This window comes from Vulpes vulpes, chromosome 12 (genome assembly GCF_048418805.1).
Source record: "Vulpes vulpes isolate BD-2025 chromosome 12, VulVul3, whole genome shotgun sequence".
NCBI classification, from domain to species: Eukaryota; Metazoa; Chordata; class Mammalia; order Carnivora; family Canidae; genus Vulpes; species Vulpes vulpes.
In genome coordinates, this window is record NC_132791.1 from 18890710 (window position 1) to 18906664 (window position 15955).

The 15955-nt window shown below is 46.5% G+C and overlaps 1 protein-coding gene across 1 annotated transcript in view; it reads left to right on the top strand.

Moving 5' to 3' along the window:
* Window positions 1-15955, top strand: part of GABBR2 (gamma-aminobutyric acid type B receptor subunit 2) — a 349564-nt gene that overhangs the window by 238484 nt on the left and 95125 nt on the right. Inside the window, exon 8 of the mRNA XM_026013320.2 lies at window positions 10021-10081. Coding sequence (XP_025869105.2) covers window positions 10021-10081 — 61 coding nt within the window. The remainder of the gene's footprint in view (window positions 1-10020; window positions 10082-15955) is intronic.

Genomic DNA, 15955 nt, shown 5'->3' on the forward strand with positions numbered 1-15955 from the left:
AGGGCGTCTCCCCGCTGCTGGCTACGCAGGTAAGAAGGGCACCACCATCTGCCTGCCAAAGCAGAAAGCCATTCTTTACTTCTCCACCTTCCTCAACTCTCAAATGGGGCATCTCTAAGCCCTGTGGATTTCACCTCCTTCCCAGCCTGTGAATTATGGACTCCTCTCCCGGCATGTCATCCTCCTCTCTCACTTGGATTCCACAGTAGCTTCCAACTGGCCTCCTTGCACTCAGTCTCCCCTCATGCCGACTCATTTTCCAGTCTAATGAAGGTACAGCACCAGAGTAGCTTTTTTATTCAGCTTTATTGAGGCATACTTAATAAATAGGATTTATATGTATTTAAGGGATACTTACTCCTTGATGCTTTGATATACATATTTATTGTGAAATGGTCACAACCATCAAGCTAATTAACATAGCCATCACCTCACACAGTTTTCATTTTCTCATTTTCTCTTTCTCTCTTTCTTGCTTTCTTGTAGTGAGAACACTTAAGATCCACCCTCTTAACGCTTTGCAAGTTGACAGTAGAGTATTGTTACCTAGAGCCTCCATGCTGTACATTAGCTCCCCCAGAGCTTATTCATGCTGTGTAACTGAAAGCTTATACCCTTTGACCAACATCTCCCCATTTCTCTCTCCCTCCAGCTCCTGGCAATCCCCATTCTCCTCTCTGCTTCTGTGAGTTTGACTATTGTAGATTCTACACACATAAGTGATGCCAGGCAGTATTTGTCTCTCTGTGTCCTTCTTATTTCACCAAGCATGATGACCTCCAGATCTATCCATGTTGTCACAAATGACAGGATTTCCTTCTTTTTAAAGAGGACATCGGACATGTTACCTCCTGCCCTTCTGTGGCCCCTACTTGCAACATGAGGTCCAAAGCCCTACCTGATATGATTCTTGCCTTCCTTGCCTCCACCAACATCCTTACCACTTGCATATCACTCACCAGCCACCTTGCCTTTCCTTCTGGCTCTTCATAGAGCCAAGCTCTCTTTTTGCCTTTAGGCCTTTGCATGTGCTTTCCCTCTGTTTGGAACATTCCTCTCATCTTCTTTGCCTGGCTAACTGACACTCATTCTTTCCTGTTCCCTCCAAGCCCTTCCTTGAGAGAGTGCTCTTCCTTATGTGCTCATACCTCTATGCCCACCCCCTCCTATCACCTGTCACACTGCCTTGTAACTACTTCTTTTTTTGCCTCTCACCTTCATTAGACTGGGAGCTTCTACAAGACTAGGAGTTTGGCTTAATCATGCATTTCCCCAGGGTCTAGCATAAACATGGCCTGTCCCAGAGTGAGCACTCAACAAACACGGCATATGGCAACTGCTCCCTCATTTTCTGTGAGGAAACTGAGACCCAGAGAGAGGAAGGAACATAATTAGGAGCACACAGGTGTTTGTGACAAGCCTAGAGCTAGAGCCCCGAACCTCCCACTCTAAGTGCAAAACTCTTTCTGGCTTAATTGTGCAGAAATGGTCTTAGCAAACATGATTCAGCCCAGGGGACACAGACCCCAGTACCAATAGCTTGCAGGGGTGTCTGGATCTCCCAACCTGTGATAACCTTTGGATCTTCATGATAACCACCTCCTCTGCCTTCGGCTCCTCATCTCTCTTGGTTCAGAGCAGAGTGGAGCAGTACAGTTTTGGGAGCTGAGACAATATTAGGCAACCAGCACAAGCCCCTTCTTGCCAGCTCTTCCCTCTCTGATATGAAGTCCCTTTCCCCATTTCTCAGAAGAGAGTCTCACTCACCCCTTGTGCAGGTAAAAACTAAGTATTTTGCATTCTTCCTCGCATTTTTTTACTATGGAAGCCCAAGAGGACTGGCTTGGCCACCAATATGCTGGAGCCAGATCCTACAAGCTCCCAAGAGAGCCAAGAGCTACTTGTTAAATGATCAAGAATTGATGAGCCAGGTGTTAAATGGTAGATAGCTGGAAATCTGCCTTGGTGGAAGTATTACAATATGGAAATTCTCAAACACTGCCACCCAGGGTCCTCTCCCCTCCCACCCAAAGAGCCCATTGTTAAACATTTATCAGCACATCCCTGACTAGCTACCTTCCTTCCTCCTCCACCTACCTCCTACTCTACCCCTGCTCCCCCCCTCCACCAAGGCTGTTTGGGTCTCACTCTGATCCCCTTCAAAGAGCTCATTCCCCCATCAGTGAGTGGTTCTTGCACAAGAAGCAGGGTAGCATGTGGTTAGAAACAGAAGGTTGAAGTCAGACGCATCTGGGATGAATCCCGGTTCTGCCCACTAGTCACATGACCCCAGGCAAATTTCTTCTTTCACTGCCTTTGTTGCCTCATCTGTAAAACAGACATAATGGTAACACAGTACACTGCATTAGGGTTGCTGTTGAGAACTGATTAATGAAGAACAATCCCAGGAAAAAAAATCTCAGATAATGTACAAAAATGTTTCAGCAGAGCTAAAATTAACTTGAAGGGTGTCATCTCTGAGAGTTCTGCAGTGGAAAACCAGAGAACAGAGTTGAGAAGGGATTCATCCCAGGTACCCTTCCTAGAAAACAGCAAAGCACAGCCTGCATCTATGTGTTCAGAAGACCCCTTGCTCATGGCTCTTTCCATTCTTCTAAGTGGAGGGGGAAATGTGCTTATGCTTGCACAGATCTCTGGCTCTTACTCACGAAAACTCGAAGCTGTCAGTAAAAATTAATCTATTCCAAGAGGGAGTATTATTTTGTTGGTGATGATGTTGCTATTTTTGCTTGTTTAAAAAAAATGCCTTCTAATCTTATAACATCTTTTCAAAAAAAGTTTTTAATAAAGTTTCTCTGTTAGGAAAATAATACATACTCATTATAGGATATTGGAAAATATTGATAGGATAAAAAGGAGAAAAAGCCATAATCACACAACCTAAAAACCAACCAGCTTTAACATTTTTATTTGGTGGGAGTGATTTTTGCATAATTGTGAGTGTACTGTAAATATTATTTTTGCCCTTCTCTACTTATGTCATCAGTTAGGATAAGTAACACGAGCTGATGTAACAAAGACATCTCAGAGTCTTAGTGGATCCACACAGTAATAATTGATGTTTCCCATGTGCAGAGTCCAAAGTGAAATGTGTCTGGTTGGTAGAAATTCTTTCTTCACGATGACTCATGGACCCAGACTCTTCCATCTCTGTGCCTTGTGCCTCAGAGTTCACTGAAAGACCCTATGAATCTAGTTGGCAGATGGGGGAAGTGAAGGAGCAGGAAGGGTCTTGTGGGACTTCTACCTACATTCCATTGGCTGGAGTTGTCACATGGCCACACCCAACCTATAAAGGTGGCTGGAAACATGTGCTCCAGAGGAGAAGGAAATGGATTTGGTAACCCACCAGCCAGCATCCGGCACAATCAGAAATCACTTTATTCAATCTTTAGTAATTTTTGTAATAGAATGCTCAAGTGTGTATGACTAAGTTTAAGTCACCCCTTGTTTAAAACCCTTCAGTGGCTTCCTTTGCATTCAGAATTAAGTGCAGCATCCTTGATACAGCCTGTAAGGTTCAACATGAGCTTGCACATGTGCACCTTACCAATCACATTCCATGCTCATTTCCCTAGTGACCTCTTTCAGCTCCATGGGGATCTTTCGCTCTCTGGCTTCCCAATCTCTCTCCTGCCTGGGAAACTTTGCACAGTGCAATCCCTCTTCCCAGGACCCTCTCTCCCACACTCTTAGCTAACTCAGATCTCGGTGCAAATTACACCTCCTTAGAAAAGCCCTTCTTACTTACAGTCTACATTAGGTTTTTGTCATAGTTCACTCTCGTAGCACTCTGTTCTTTTCCTTCATATCACATATTATAGGTTGTAGTTATGTATTTATGTCTGCATCTCCCACCAGACTACAAGCTCCGTGCAATCTAGGACCATGTTGACTTTGCTCACCCTTTATCTGGTGCCTGCCCAGGATGTGCCCAACACGTGTTAGGTGCTCAACAGGGCTGGTTGGTTGAATGCATGTATCATGTTTCATCACATGTCTATTTTACATGGCTCTTGCCCTACTTTATGGACCTTTCATTCATTTCTGAGATTTTGCTGTTCTAAACAAGGTTGACTCTTGTATTACGACTGGAAGGAAAGAGGAGTTGATCCACCTCTCTTGGCCCATCCACCCCACCATCTTCTCTTCATCTCTCCCCTCCATTGCATCCAGCCCTGCCTTAGGCCACCACTCTGCTTTGTGGCTGGTGACCATTGGAACCCTTTAGGCCATCTGATCACAGTCCCTCAGAAAGATGCCTCTCCATTTACTACGCACTAATAGAAGGGTGGCATTGGAGCTTGCCACACCTTCCATCTTCCCTCCTCTTAATTTGCTGCAAACCCACTGCTCCAAACTCAATGGATACATCAAAATTTTCTCCAGACTTGGGCCTATCAAAAGCATTTTCATGTAAGAAAATATTTTAAGTAGTGTGCAAAATATGACTTAATTTAGCCTAAGGCAGAGGCAGAAAAAAATATTTTTCACTTTTGTAGAACATGTGAGTAGACATACACAATTGTTTGATATTTCTCTTTTACGTCTTGCCCTCCCTTGGAAAACAGAAGGCTTCTTCTTCTTCTTCTTCAAGCCAACATGATGAGGGTCTCTACCCTTGATGGAAAATCTAACCAGCATTCAAACCCCAGTGTTTTTTCCAAGTCCTCATTATTTATTTGAGACCAGCCTTGTGCTGTTTGGAGGGCTGGTAGCAGAACAGTCCAAGGTGGGCTTGGGTCATCTACATAGATAGCAGCATGCCGACCAGGGGCTCCTGTCACCCTTCAACTTCCATCTCCTGAGAGATTTCCCTGCCTGTGTAACATGTCAGGGTAGATCTTGTTTCCCTACAGCACAAACCAAACACACAGATGAGCATGCATGCTCACACTTTCCAGAGACAAACACGACTGCCAGAGACAACTGCGCACTTGCAGTCATATTAAAGAAGGAAATCCTTCCCTAAATGTGCCATGATCTAAGAGACTGTGTCCCTCAGTGGGCCCAAGGTTCCTTCCAATCAGGCTGAAATGAGCAAGTCTTCATTTGGTCCAGCCTCCAGCTCTAGCCTGAAATCAGATCATGTTTGGGACTAAGGCATCCATTCCTGTCCTCCTCTGTGAAATTGAAAGAGACAAAAAAAAAAAAAAAAAAAAAAAGTTCCAAGTAGGGCTTCACCCATACAATTCATAAACTGCTATTGGAATAGATCGTACTGCTACTTAGTAGTGAAACATTAAAGATGAATAATGGAAACAATTTTTCTAAGAGTAGGCTGCTGGAATCCTAAGTGAACATCTCACTCTCCACTGATTTTCCTGGGGATTCTGAGCTGACGCCAGGTGAAATGCTGCTAACCAGGATTACCTGGAGGAATTATGAGTTACCCTTTGTCCAAGGCAGCTCTGGGTTATGCCTTCTTCACAAATACCTTCTTTAATTCTCACAAACCATCCTGACAAGTAGGTACCGCACTTCCTATTTTTCAAAGAGGAGAATTGACACTCAGAAGCACTCCATGACGATGTGGGGTCAGGCCGGGAGCCGTGTTGGCTCTTGACTGGTGAATGCTGAAGTGTATGTTTTTTCCGTGTGTTTTCCTGTGCATTCTGAAGATTTCTCCGACAAAGAAACACAGGTTTATTGCTCCTGATTCAGCCCGAGCTGTTTGGATTGCCTTTTATGAAACAGACTGCCTTCTTTGACATTAGCAACATCTCTTTTCAGGGGGGAAAAAAAAAAGTTCCTTATAAATTATCCACTTGGCAGCTTTACTTCCATTATTTTATTTGCATTCCAGATCTGCTCCATGGTCATTCTTTATAAACTCCTCAGAAGTTAGAATCCATTATCAATCAGCATGCCGTCAAGAAAACAGAAACCACTTCAGGCATTTCAGAAGGAGCTTTAATACAGGGAACTGGTTACAACTTTGGGGAAAAGGGCGGAGGAGCAATAGAGGAAGGTGCTATCACGGGAGATGAGTATTTACAAAAACAACCAAGCCCCTTGGGCTGCAGGAACAAAAAGGGAAATGGTGTCGCCGCTGCCTCTGAAATGCATGAAGTGATTTCTGTTTTCTAGACAGCATGCTGATGGATAATGGATTTTAACTCCCAAGGACTTTACAAGAATGACCCCACAGCAGATTAGGAATGCAAATAAAATAATGGGGACCCAAGGACACTGGCCTGTAAGGCTCCTGCCACTGCTGATCCTGCTGCTGGGGGGACCCCACCACTGGCCACCGAGCAGTCAGCTCAGAGCCCCCCATGCTGACAGTGGGGGGCCTGCTGAGCCCATGGACACCTGCAGGCACTCAGAACTCCTGCTGCTACAGCCAAAGCAGAAAAAAAAAATAGCTTTTCCCTTATGCGTACTTTCTAATCTCCCATGAATGCTTCTCATTAGCAGAACCTAAATGGAAACCAGCTGGCAGGGGATGGTGGGAAATGTGGTTTCTGGACTTTGGGCCCTGCAACACAGAGGAGTGTGGAGAAGAGCGGGTGTGGGCTGTGAGCCCGCAGACAGAACTCGGCCACCACGCCAGCCAGAGCTACCAGACTCCAGCTTCAGAATTCGGCGCCTCCTATGGATGGGTCTTGGGTGCACGTGATGATCCTCAGCCCTGGGATCGCACACGGAAGAGCTTAAGGAGCACCCTGTATACATAAAGAATACATGTGTGGGGAGAGGAGCAAGACAAATCCCCGCTCAAGCTGGGGTTTAAGAAAGCCAAGCCCGCCCGCTTCCCTGGCTGAAATGCCAGGCCACAGTGAGGCTGAAGCCTGGGCGACGCTCGGGATCCGTCGGCTCTGTTCCCACCACCTTCTCACGCAGGCTCCTTCAGGTTGCAAGGACGGCATAGTGCCAGTGACCTTTGATGGCAGGGTCTTAGGTGGGGTTGCCCAGGAAACATTCTGAGACAAAGATTTGCAGACAGGAAATCTGTCAGGGAGGGCTCTCAGGAATAAAACCTGGGAGGGAGGAAGGGACGCGGGATGTGGCCAAGGGACAAGTGAAGTAATGCAGCTGTAACCCTGGCCTCAGTCATCCCACAGAGACCTCTGGATCCCATGGCCCTTCATGTTTGTCCTGAATTGAGGCAATGTCCCTTTGGGACTATTGGATATTGGCTGCCCCCAGGGAGGGGGCATAACTATCACTGGCACAGCTCCATTTGGGTGCCAGGCACCTTGGCGGCTGGGGAAGGTGAGTGCCTCCGTCCCAAGGGGGCACTGGGGCAGCTCACTGCAGTGTCCAGCAGATGAAGGGTGGGGGTAGGGTGGAAGCCCGCTATTGTCCAGGCCGCAGTGCCCAGTCACCTTGGTGGTGCCATCTGAGCTGGCAAGAGAGAGCATCCAGCCACCACCCTCGCCTGAGCCGCTGCCCCCTCACACCAGCATTACGGTTGCCAAAGCCCCCAGGTTCTCTGCGTCTTTGTTTCCACTCTATCATCCCTTCTCCATCCAGTACCCAGAGCCATCTTCTCGAATCTTATATCAGATCATAGTACTGCTTTGGTCAACCTTCTCCCCCTCCCCCGGGGCTCTTCCCTGCACAAAATCACCTCCAGAGCCCAGTCATGGGGGTGTGACCTGGCCCTGTCCACCTGCCTGCCCCCTCACCAGGCTCCACCAGTGAAGCACATGGCGGCTCATTTGGTTTGAGAACTAAGTCACTTGGGGGCTGATGTCTCTGAGAGGTGAGGACGCCGTGGGCAAGGACCCAACAGTTTATCCCTATGCCCGATGAAACCGTGTGATACGGAAAATCTCTTCCCAAGGGTTGGAAAGCTTCCTGGTGCTTAAAATCTTTTTTATTTCAGTTCTCTGCTATTCGATTTTTTTTTAAAGATTTTATTTATTCATTCATGAGACAGAGAGAGAGAGAGAGAGAAAGAGAGAGAGAGAGGCAGAGACACAGGCAGAGGGAGAAGCAGGCCCCATGCAGGGAGCCCGAACGTGGGACTCGATCCCAGGACTCCAGGATCAGGCCCTGGGCTGAAGGCGGTGCTAAACCACTGAGCCACCCGGGCTGCCCTATTAGATTTTTTTAAAATAAAAATTACTACTGCCATTTACTGAGTGCCCGCTGTAGGTCAGGAGCTGCGTGAGGTCCATAACTCAGGTGCTTGGGAATTTGCCCAAGGGAGCACTGAAGCCAGGTTTGTGATACTCAGACTCTGGCCTCCTTCCACTGCATTACCTGAGAGACTAAGGAGCTGCTGTTAGTAAAAATAGTTTTTGTGAGGAAAATAAAATGTGACAGCTCTTACTTTAAAGATGGACTAATTTGTTTTGTTTACAAAGTAAAGAGAGGGTCTCATTCCCCACCTCATACTCCAATCCGGTGTCATTCCATCCAGCTTCGAAGACCATTTCATAAACTTTATAATTTAATAAATATTCTGCAGAACTTGTCCACGTTTTATATCTAGAAATCTTTGGAGTTCTTCAGAGCTTGGGAGGGGATGGGCAAATTAGATCTCCAAGAAATCAAACCAGGAAATGCCCTCCTTGTCCACCATGTCTGCATCTTTCCCAGCAAAGTGCTCTATTTGCATAAAAGTGAGCATTTCAGGAGATGTTCTGTGTTTTTCAATCATCCCTAGAAATAAAATCACAGCTCCCATCTCACCTTACGCTGAAGTGTTTTCACACTCCCGGGAATTGCTTGCCGTCACCTGAATATGGAATTCGGTGGGCATTAGTTTCTAACCAATACCGCTTGCAGCTGTCTACAGGATTTCAAAAAGGTGTCAAAGTGGCCTTAGGAGGTGTTTCTCATTCTGAGAACAGGTTGAGTGATTCTATTTATTCGAAAAGCCACAGGGCCTCAGACTTTGGGTTTCCACCAAGGGAAGATACCTCCTGGCACTTTGTCCTGAGAATTGAGTGGGATCATCTGTGCCATGACCTGATGATGCAAGAGCATAGTGAGGGTAAAGCAGTGTCCCTTTAAGACCATTGCTTTTCCTAATTGCACATTAATGGAATGATAGGAAGGAATTTATTTCTGGATGAGGAGCAACAGGCTGCAGTGAAATGGCATGAGCATTAAAATCAAACTCGGATTTGGCTCCCAGCAGCCTCGTTTGCAGTGACCTAGTATAGAGCACATCACCTCTCTTGGTCTCAGTTTCTTGATCTGTAAAATGAGGATCATCCCCCTTTCCACTCAAGCTTGCCAAAAAGATTCATTGATACAATGTGTCGATTTCTTTATACCGTGATAGAATTTCTATGGGTCCTGTATTAGCCAGGAGAGACCACACCCCCTTTTTATGTTCCCGATTTATTTAACCCAGCATATGGAAGCCCAGGATCATCCAGCAAGGCAGATGCAGCAGATGATACTGTCTGTAGCCCCCGGGGTCCTTAATGAGGGATGCTCAGCTGCCTGTGACACTAGGCAGGTCTCACTGGCTCAAGAAGCTTCATTTTGTGCTGCCCCATAGCCCATTTATAATTGCAGCTGATGTCACCACTCAGGAAGAACTTACAAAAACATTCTCTGCCTGTAATAAGAAATCCTAACTGACCTCCAGTCCCCTTCTGGTCCTCATACCAAACAGCCTCAGCAGAGCCACACATCTTAATGGGTAGGACCCAAGAGCAGAGTCAGGGCCAGGCTCTGTGGGCCTCATCTCTGCCTCCATCCCTCCAGCACCATGGAAGACCTTGACCCAGGATAGCACAGGACACGTTGGTGGATTTTGTGGATAATCATGATGATAATGATGATGCACATCTCAGCTTTAATTCACATGTGTTCATTCCCTTATTGATTTCATGCTCCTCAGATGAGCCAAATAGTCACAACCAGCTTTAAAACAGCCAGTTTAATTTTGCATCTGCAGCCCCACAGGGACCTATTTTTTTCCAATACTAATATCATAGTGTACAATTAATGAATTTCATTTGAGATCAGGAGTGTTTAAGCTAACATGGCATTTCTCTTTTGTTCTTGTTTGTTTCATTTTGTCTTTAGGGTCAAGTTGTGTTCCGGAATGGGGAGAGAATGGGGACCATTAAATTTACTCAATTTCAAGGTAGGCTTTCTGATGCTTATTCTTTGTAGTTGATGAATTCTACATTTGGGGATGTTGTGTTTCTGCAATAAAATACATCAAAAGAAATGAAAGTGTGATGTTCCAGATAAGAGAAAGCAGAGTCAATAGAAAACACTTCTCTGTGAAAACATTAGTTTCAACTTATATAGAATATTTTTGTCAACCACATGACGTCTCAGGCTATCCGGTCTCCCCACATGACTCTCAGAGGCTCATGGAAGTACAGGGAGGGGGTTCAGTCCCTTCCAACATTCTGAGAAAGCTTGCATTGCTTTTGTGTTTGATTATAGAAATTTTCAAACAGACCCTCAAGTTGAGAGGAATCACATAATAAGCCCCATGTACCCATCACCTGGCTTCAACCATCAACATTTTGCCAATCTTGCTTTATCTTTACTCACCCGCTGAACTCTTTTTTTTTCTGTAATGTTTAAAACAGCTCCCAGACATTATCTCATTTCAATCTATAAATACTGCAGTATGCATTCCTACTAGATAAGGATTTTTCAAAACATAACCATGATACTATTACCCCACCTAAAGCGTTTAACAATGATGCTTAATATCCTTTCACTTTGATCCTTTGATTATCTCCAACATGTCTTTACAATTTGCGGGAGAATCCACACAATGGCTGGTTGATATTCCTCTTTAATTTCTTTTAACCCATAATCATCTCCCACGTGCTTGTAACAGGTCCTTAATTTTTTTAGGAAACCAGGTCACTTGCGGGCTTTTCTGTTGTCCACGTTGGAAGGGGCTCAGGAACCTTCCAGAAGTAGGTTCCTTAAGTGACCAGGTGGAAATAGAGGAGAAGGACAGGGGCTTGTCAGAGCCCACAGGGCATCTGTGAGGAGAGGGGGCTTTCTTCCCAGGTAGGCACCCCCTTTAGCCCAGTACAGAGATCAGCAGGGTTGTTAGCCGAAACCACTAGATGTGCCATTCTTCACTGCAGTGTTTTTGGCCTCTGGATATTTCTGGAAAATCCAGAAACAAGAGCAGTGCCTTCTGCGTCAGATCCCAAAGTCATCCAGGCGAAGGCAAGAAATGAAATCAAGTTATTCGGGTTCATTCAGACAAATCCCACCGGATTTAGATCAATGAGGAGAGGTGTTCGGTACTGTGGCTCCGTAATGCAATCTTGTAGATTTACCCATTCGTCTTCCCGTGGCAGGTAATTGAAACGCATGTCAGCTCTCTGGCATGCACAAAAGATGTAATTTTCGGCAAATGTAATTATTTTCCCATTTGTTAAGTTTTGCTTCTTCATTGGTTGAACCAAGTAAGCATCTTGGCAAAGATACTGACTTTTTTTTTTCTTTTGAGTGATTGTAACTAAATTCTCTTGTCACATTTCCAGTTCTCAAATTATATCATTCTAGGAGAATATTTTATAAAATATTGATTGGCCGATCACAGCTACAAGTGTGTGCCAATTTTATTGCCTTTTTTTTTTTAATGTTAGGATTAGACACCAGCTCCGGGGACTGGTTTTAGGGATTTATAAGGAAAGCAATGGAGCAAATGGTAGTTCGGAGGGGGGAGGGAGGGCCGGGGTCTGACCCTCCTTAACTCAAGTCAACATAGCACATTAGGCAAGTAACTTCACCAGTGTGAAGTCCTCATCTGTAAAATAGGAAAATAATCCTGCATACCTTCTTGGAACGGGGGAAGAACGCAATGAGATAACTCAGAGCAATACATGCATATATTTCTTGCTCAGCAAGCAGTAGCAATTATGGTTAGCACTGTGACACTTGTCTGAGGCAAATCCAGATTTTATTGGTGTGTTGAAACCCCCCAGGTGCCTTTATGTCTGCCTGCCCTTTATAGCTTCTCCCCACACTTAGCCATATGTAGGATGTCAGATGGGCAGGGTCTTAGAGATGATCCCATTCCATTATCTCCTGGTATAAATGGGAAAGTAGGGCCCAGGGCAGGGAGGTTTTCTCCCCAGGGACACAAGCTGGTTAGTGGCAGAGCTGAGACTGGAACTCAGCTTCCTCCTTGGACTCCTATGCACACCTGCACCCGAGTATTTTCCCTTCACCACAATAGTGCACCATTTTTAGGGCACATCAGAGCTGGGTCGGCATGTACTTCCCTTTATATGTTTTTAAATCAAACATTGATCCTGTCGACAGAGGGCTTCTGTGTTATTTTGGGGACTGAGATGAGCCACTGGAATGCTGAGGGCATGTTCATGTCAGCACAAGAGTTATTTCTCCAAATGTAAAGGGCCTCAGAGGTGCATCGTCTGCCAAGATGGAGCGGCTTTGAATTATTGAATAGGCTGACCACTGGCCCGGGAGGGTGCGTGGTTATCATTTCATTTCACAGAGAGGAAACTGAGGCCCAAACAGGGGAAGGGACTTGCCCTGAGGCCCTGACTCATCATACCTTCCCTTCTATGGGCTGGTCCAGACTCTCTTTTCTGGGGACTTCCTAGGACTGACCCTGAGAATTGCCTCGTGCCATTGGCCTTTCAGAAAGGCTCTAAATAGAACCACCATGTTGTTTTCTGCTGTGTCCTTCATACCATCTCTCTGTCTGCTTCTCTCTCCCTCACCTCCTGCCCTCTCTTTAGAGGGCACAGAGAACAGCAGGGCTCACAGCAGAGCTGGCTCACAGACAGTCAACCCCAAAGGGGGGCTCCCCTTGCAGGGGCTGCTTCAAGACTCACACCCAGGCTGTCTCAAAGCTCACTAACCTGATCTCAATGCTGGCCCCTCCCACCCTTCCTCTGAAGACCTCACAAGATGCTGTTTCCAAGCCTAGTTCCTGGGGCCTTCCGAACCCTTTTATCTATCTTAAAGGAATCATTTTGTAGGAGGCTCTGTTAATTCCTTTGCAAAACTGAAACCCAAATGAATTAGAAATGGGAGGCAGTTTTGAGAAGAGGGCTAAAAGGGAAGCCAAAAAGCCATGGTCCTGCACTTTTTGATTCCAAGGCTGTAGGGTAGCTCAAATGCCTGGCACTCAGGGCCTCCAGTACAAGTTTATTGAATTAATCTGGAGGCCAAAGACCTGGGTTCAAATCCTTGCTCTGAAACCTAGGAACAGTGTAACCTTGGGCAAGTCACTTCGTCTCCCTAAGGCTCGGTTTAATCCTCTGGAAAATGGGGATGGCATGAATGCCAGCCCTGCCCAACCCCCAGGGCTGGGGAAGGGGCCAAATGAGATTTTGCTCTATAGAGTCTCAAGTGCTGGGAAGCTCGTCACATTATTGCTGTGATGCCTGGCTCCTGGCTGTCTCTTGGTAACGCTTACTGGATTTGTTGGTGAGAGGACTTGTAGAAATTTAAGAACATCTTCATTTACTTAAGGTTTCCAGGGACTTGTCTGGCAACCAGCAGTGAGCCTTGACAATGGAAGCTGAAGCTAATTCAAGATGGTGCTCATTGTTGTTTCAGGCTGGAGAAACTACCTAGGTAGTAAACTTAGGAGTGCTGGATAAACAGATCTGTTCTAAAATAATGTACCATGGTTAGCCCCATGGCCCCTCTTGAGACGGAGGCATTTTTGATCCAGGGAGGGCTCTTCAGATCCCTAAAAATGATCTTCCTCACCCCCAGCTTCCCTCTGTTTACTTTGTTTTCAAGGGTTCCCAAAGCTTTTAGCTCCCAACAGGACAATGGTAGATGGTAGGCGGCAGATGCTGTCAGTGACACATCCATATTCCCTGAGCATCCCACAAGTAAAGAACAAACGCCTCAGTAAAAGCACCTGCACCCTTTACCCTGTGCAAGGAGTAGGCCAGATGTCCAGGGAATGGGTGCTTCCAGGGATAGCATGGTGCAAGGGAGGAGAGAGAAGCAGAGGATAAGCCACCCATCATCCTTCCCTCTTGAGTGTGGCAACTGCAAGTTATTCTGTACTCCGTCTCCAGGAGGTCCTCAGTGGGGTTGTGCCTCAGTTGCCCACTCAGAAACCTGCTCATTGGAGCAGCTGGGTGGCTCAGTGATTGAGTGTCTGCCTTTGGCTCAGGTTGCGATCTCAAGGTCCTGGGAGGACCCCGCAGGAAGCCTGCTTCTTCCTCTGCCTATGTCTATGCCTCTCTGTGTGTGTCTCTCATGAATAAATAAATAAAATCTTAAAAAATTGAAAAGAAAGGAAAGAAAGAAAGAAAGAAAGAAAGAAAGAAAGAAAGAAAGAAAGAAAAAAAGAAAGAGAAACTTGCCCATTAATGCCCCCCTACTGGCTCCCTTCCCTCCTCTGCCTCCCCTCCCCACAGCTCTTCAGTGTGCTCTAGGACCACCTCCCAAATCAATTCCACGCCCTCACACTCTTGTCTTGGGCGCTATTCTGAGGGACGCCCATGTGGTCAGAAGCAGGCATTAGTGTCCTGTTGGCCACACACCACGGGTGCAGTGGGGCCAAGGCCCGAACCCCTTCGACTCCCGTTCAGTTGCCTGCCCCCTACCCCCCACTCCCCCCAAGGCATCGCTGACTTGCATCACGTGGACATGAGCATGAATACCAGGGAATTGGCTTCTTTTTTCCCCTCAAAAGAAGAAAGAATCCATGTTCCTGCCGAAGTCTAAACAGGGTTCAGAATTTGCAGCAGGGAAGGAAGTTGAGTGAAGCCATGATTAGAGCCTTGTTTGTGCTGTTCTTCGGGGGCTGGGAGCATCTGCGTGCTCGCTCACTCACCGGCCCTGCCTTCATCAGGCCTGCTTGTCAGAGCCTCTGCGAGCGACAATGTGCTCGAATTCCACGCGGCGTCTGTGCGACAGAAAGGGCTCAGGCTTCGGACTGTTATGTTTCAGCACCTGATTTGAAGGCATGGGGTCTTCCATCACTCCAACAGCATAATTGTCATTCAGAAGGTACCTGGTGAAATGTAGGCTTGTCCTCCCCGTTTGCAGACATTAATTACCGTTTGGTCTTTGGGGTAAGAGATACGGTTCTATTCAGTGCACATTTCCTGAGCATCTGCCAGGCGCTTTACCAAGTCCTCTGAGGGAAGCCAAGTTGAATAAGATACAGTCCCTTCCCCCCAAGGGGCTTCATAATTTCTCTGGCCGAGTGCCAGGGCCTATAAAAACAGGAAGATTATTTCCCAGAACCTACTAGAAAACTTTCAGAGCTAGTTTGACCCTAGTTTGAGATGCTTGAGGCCAGTTTTTAATATCCTTTGCCTTCTGTCAAGTCATGTATTGTGTAGCTCCCTTCACCTGGCCGGTGGTCTGGAAAGGCCAGGTTGTCGGACTGCCACTCAACTTGATATAATTAAGAGTGGAGACATAGGCTGCTAAACCGCAGGATACCCTGGCAGGCTTGAGTGTCAGCAGGAACGGAAGGACACACGCGAATGTGGGCTCTTTGAGGCTGGGAGACTGACCCTGACACTTCCCAGCCTTCATGACCCAGGGCTTATCTTTCAGAGAGCCCAAAGAAGGTAGCCTGAAAGACGAGAATTATGTAGCAGACCTTGTGTTTCATTGAGCCGTAGATAGACTTCCATGTTGAAGGGAACCCTGACTCTCTTTTGCAGCATTACCTCTGCTTGAATGCCTCCAGTGATGGGGAACTCCCCTCCTGGCATGTATATGAGCTTTGAAGTATATGAGCTTCGAAGCAGACATGACTCTTCCTTACTAGCTAGACGCTGGGGCTTAATCTCTCTAAACCCATCATTTCAGCATTCAGTTTAAAATAGTAAAATTAAAGGGGGTCGTTTCCTTAGCCTTGAGGGATGGTGGAGAATTCCATGACATGAAGCAAAGAACGGTTCGGTGACTAGCACAGAGAAGGGCCCTGGCAACCGTGGGTTTCCTACTCCTCTCCTGGGCACTTATGACCATAACCCCAGGTTTGCCCCCCACCCCTGCCAGAATTTCTCCAGGAAAG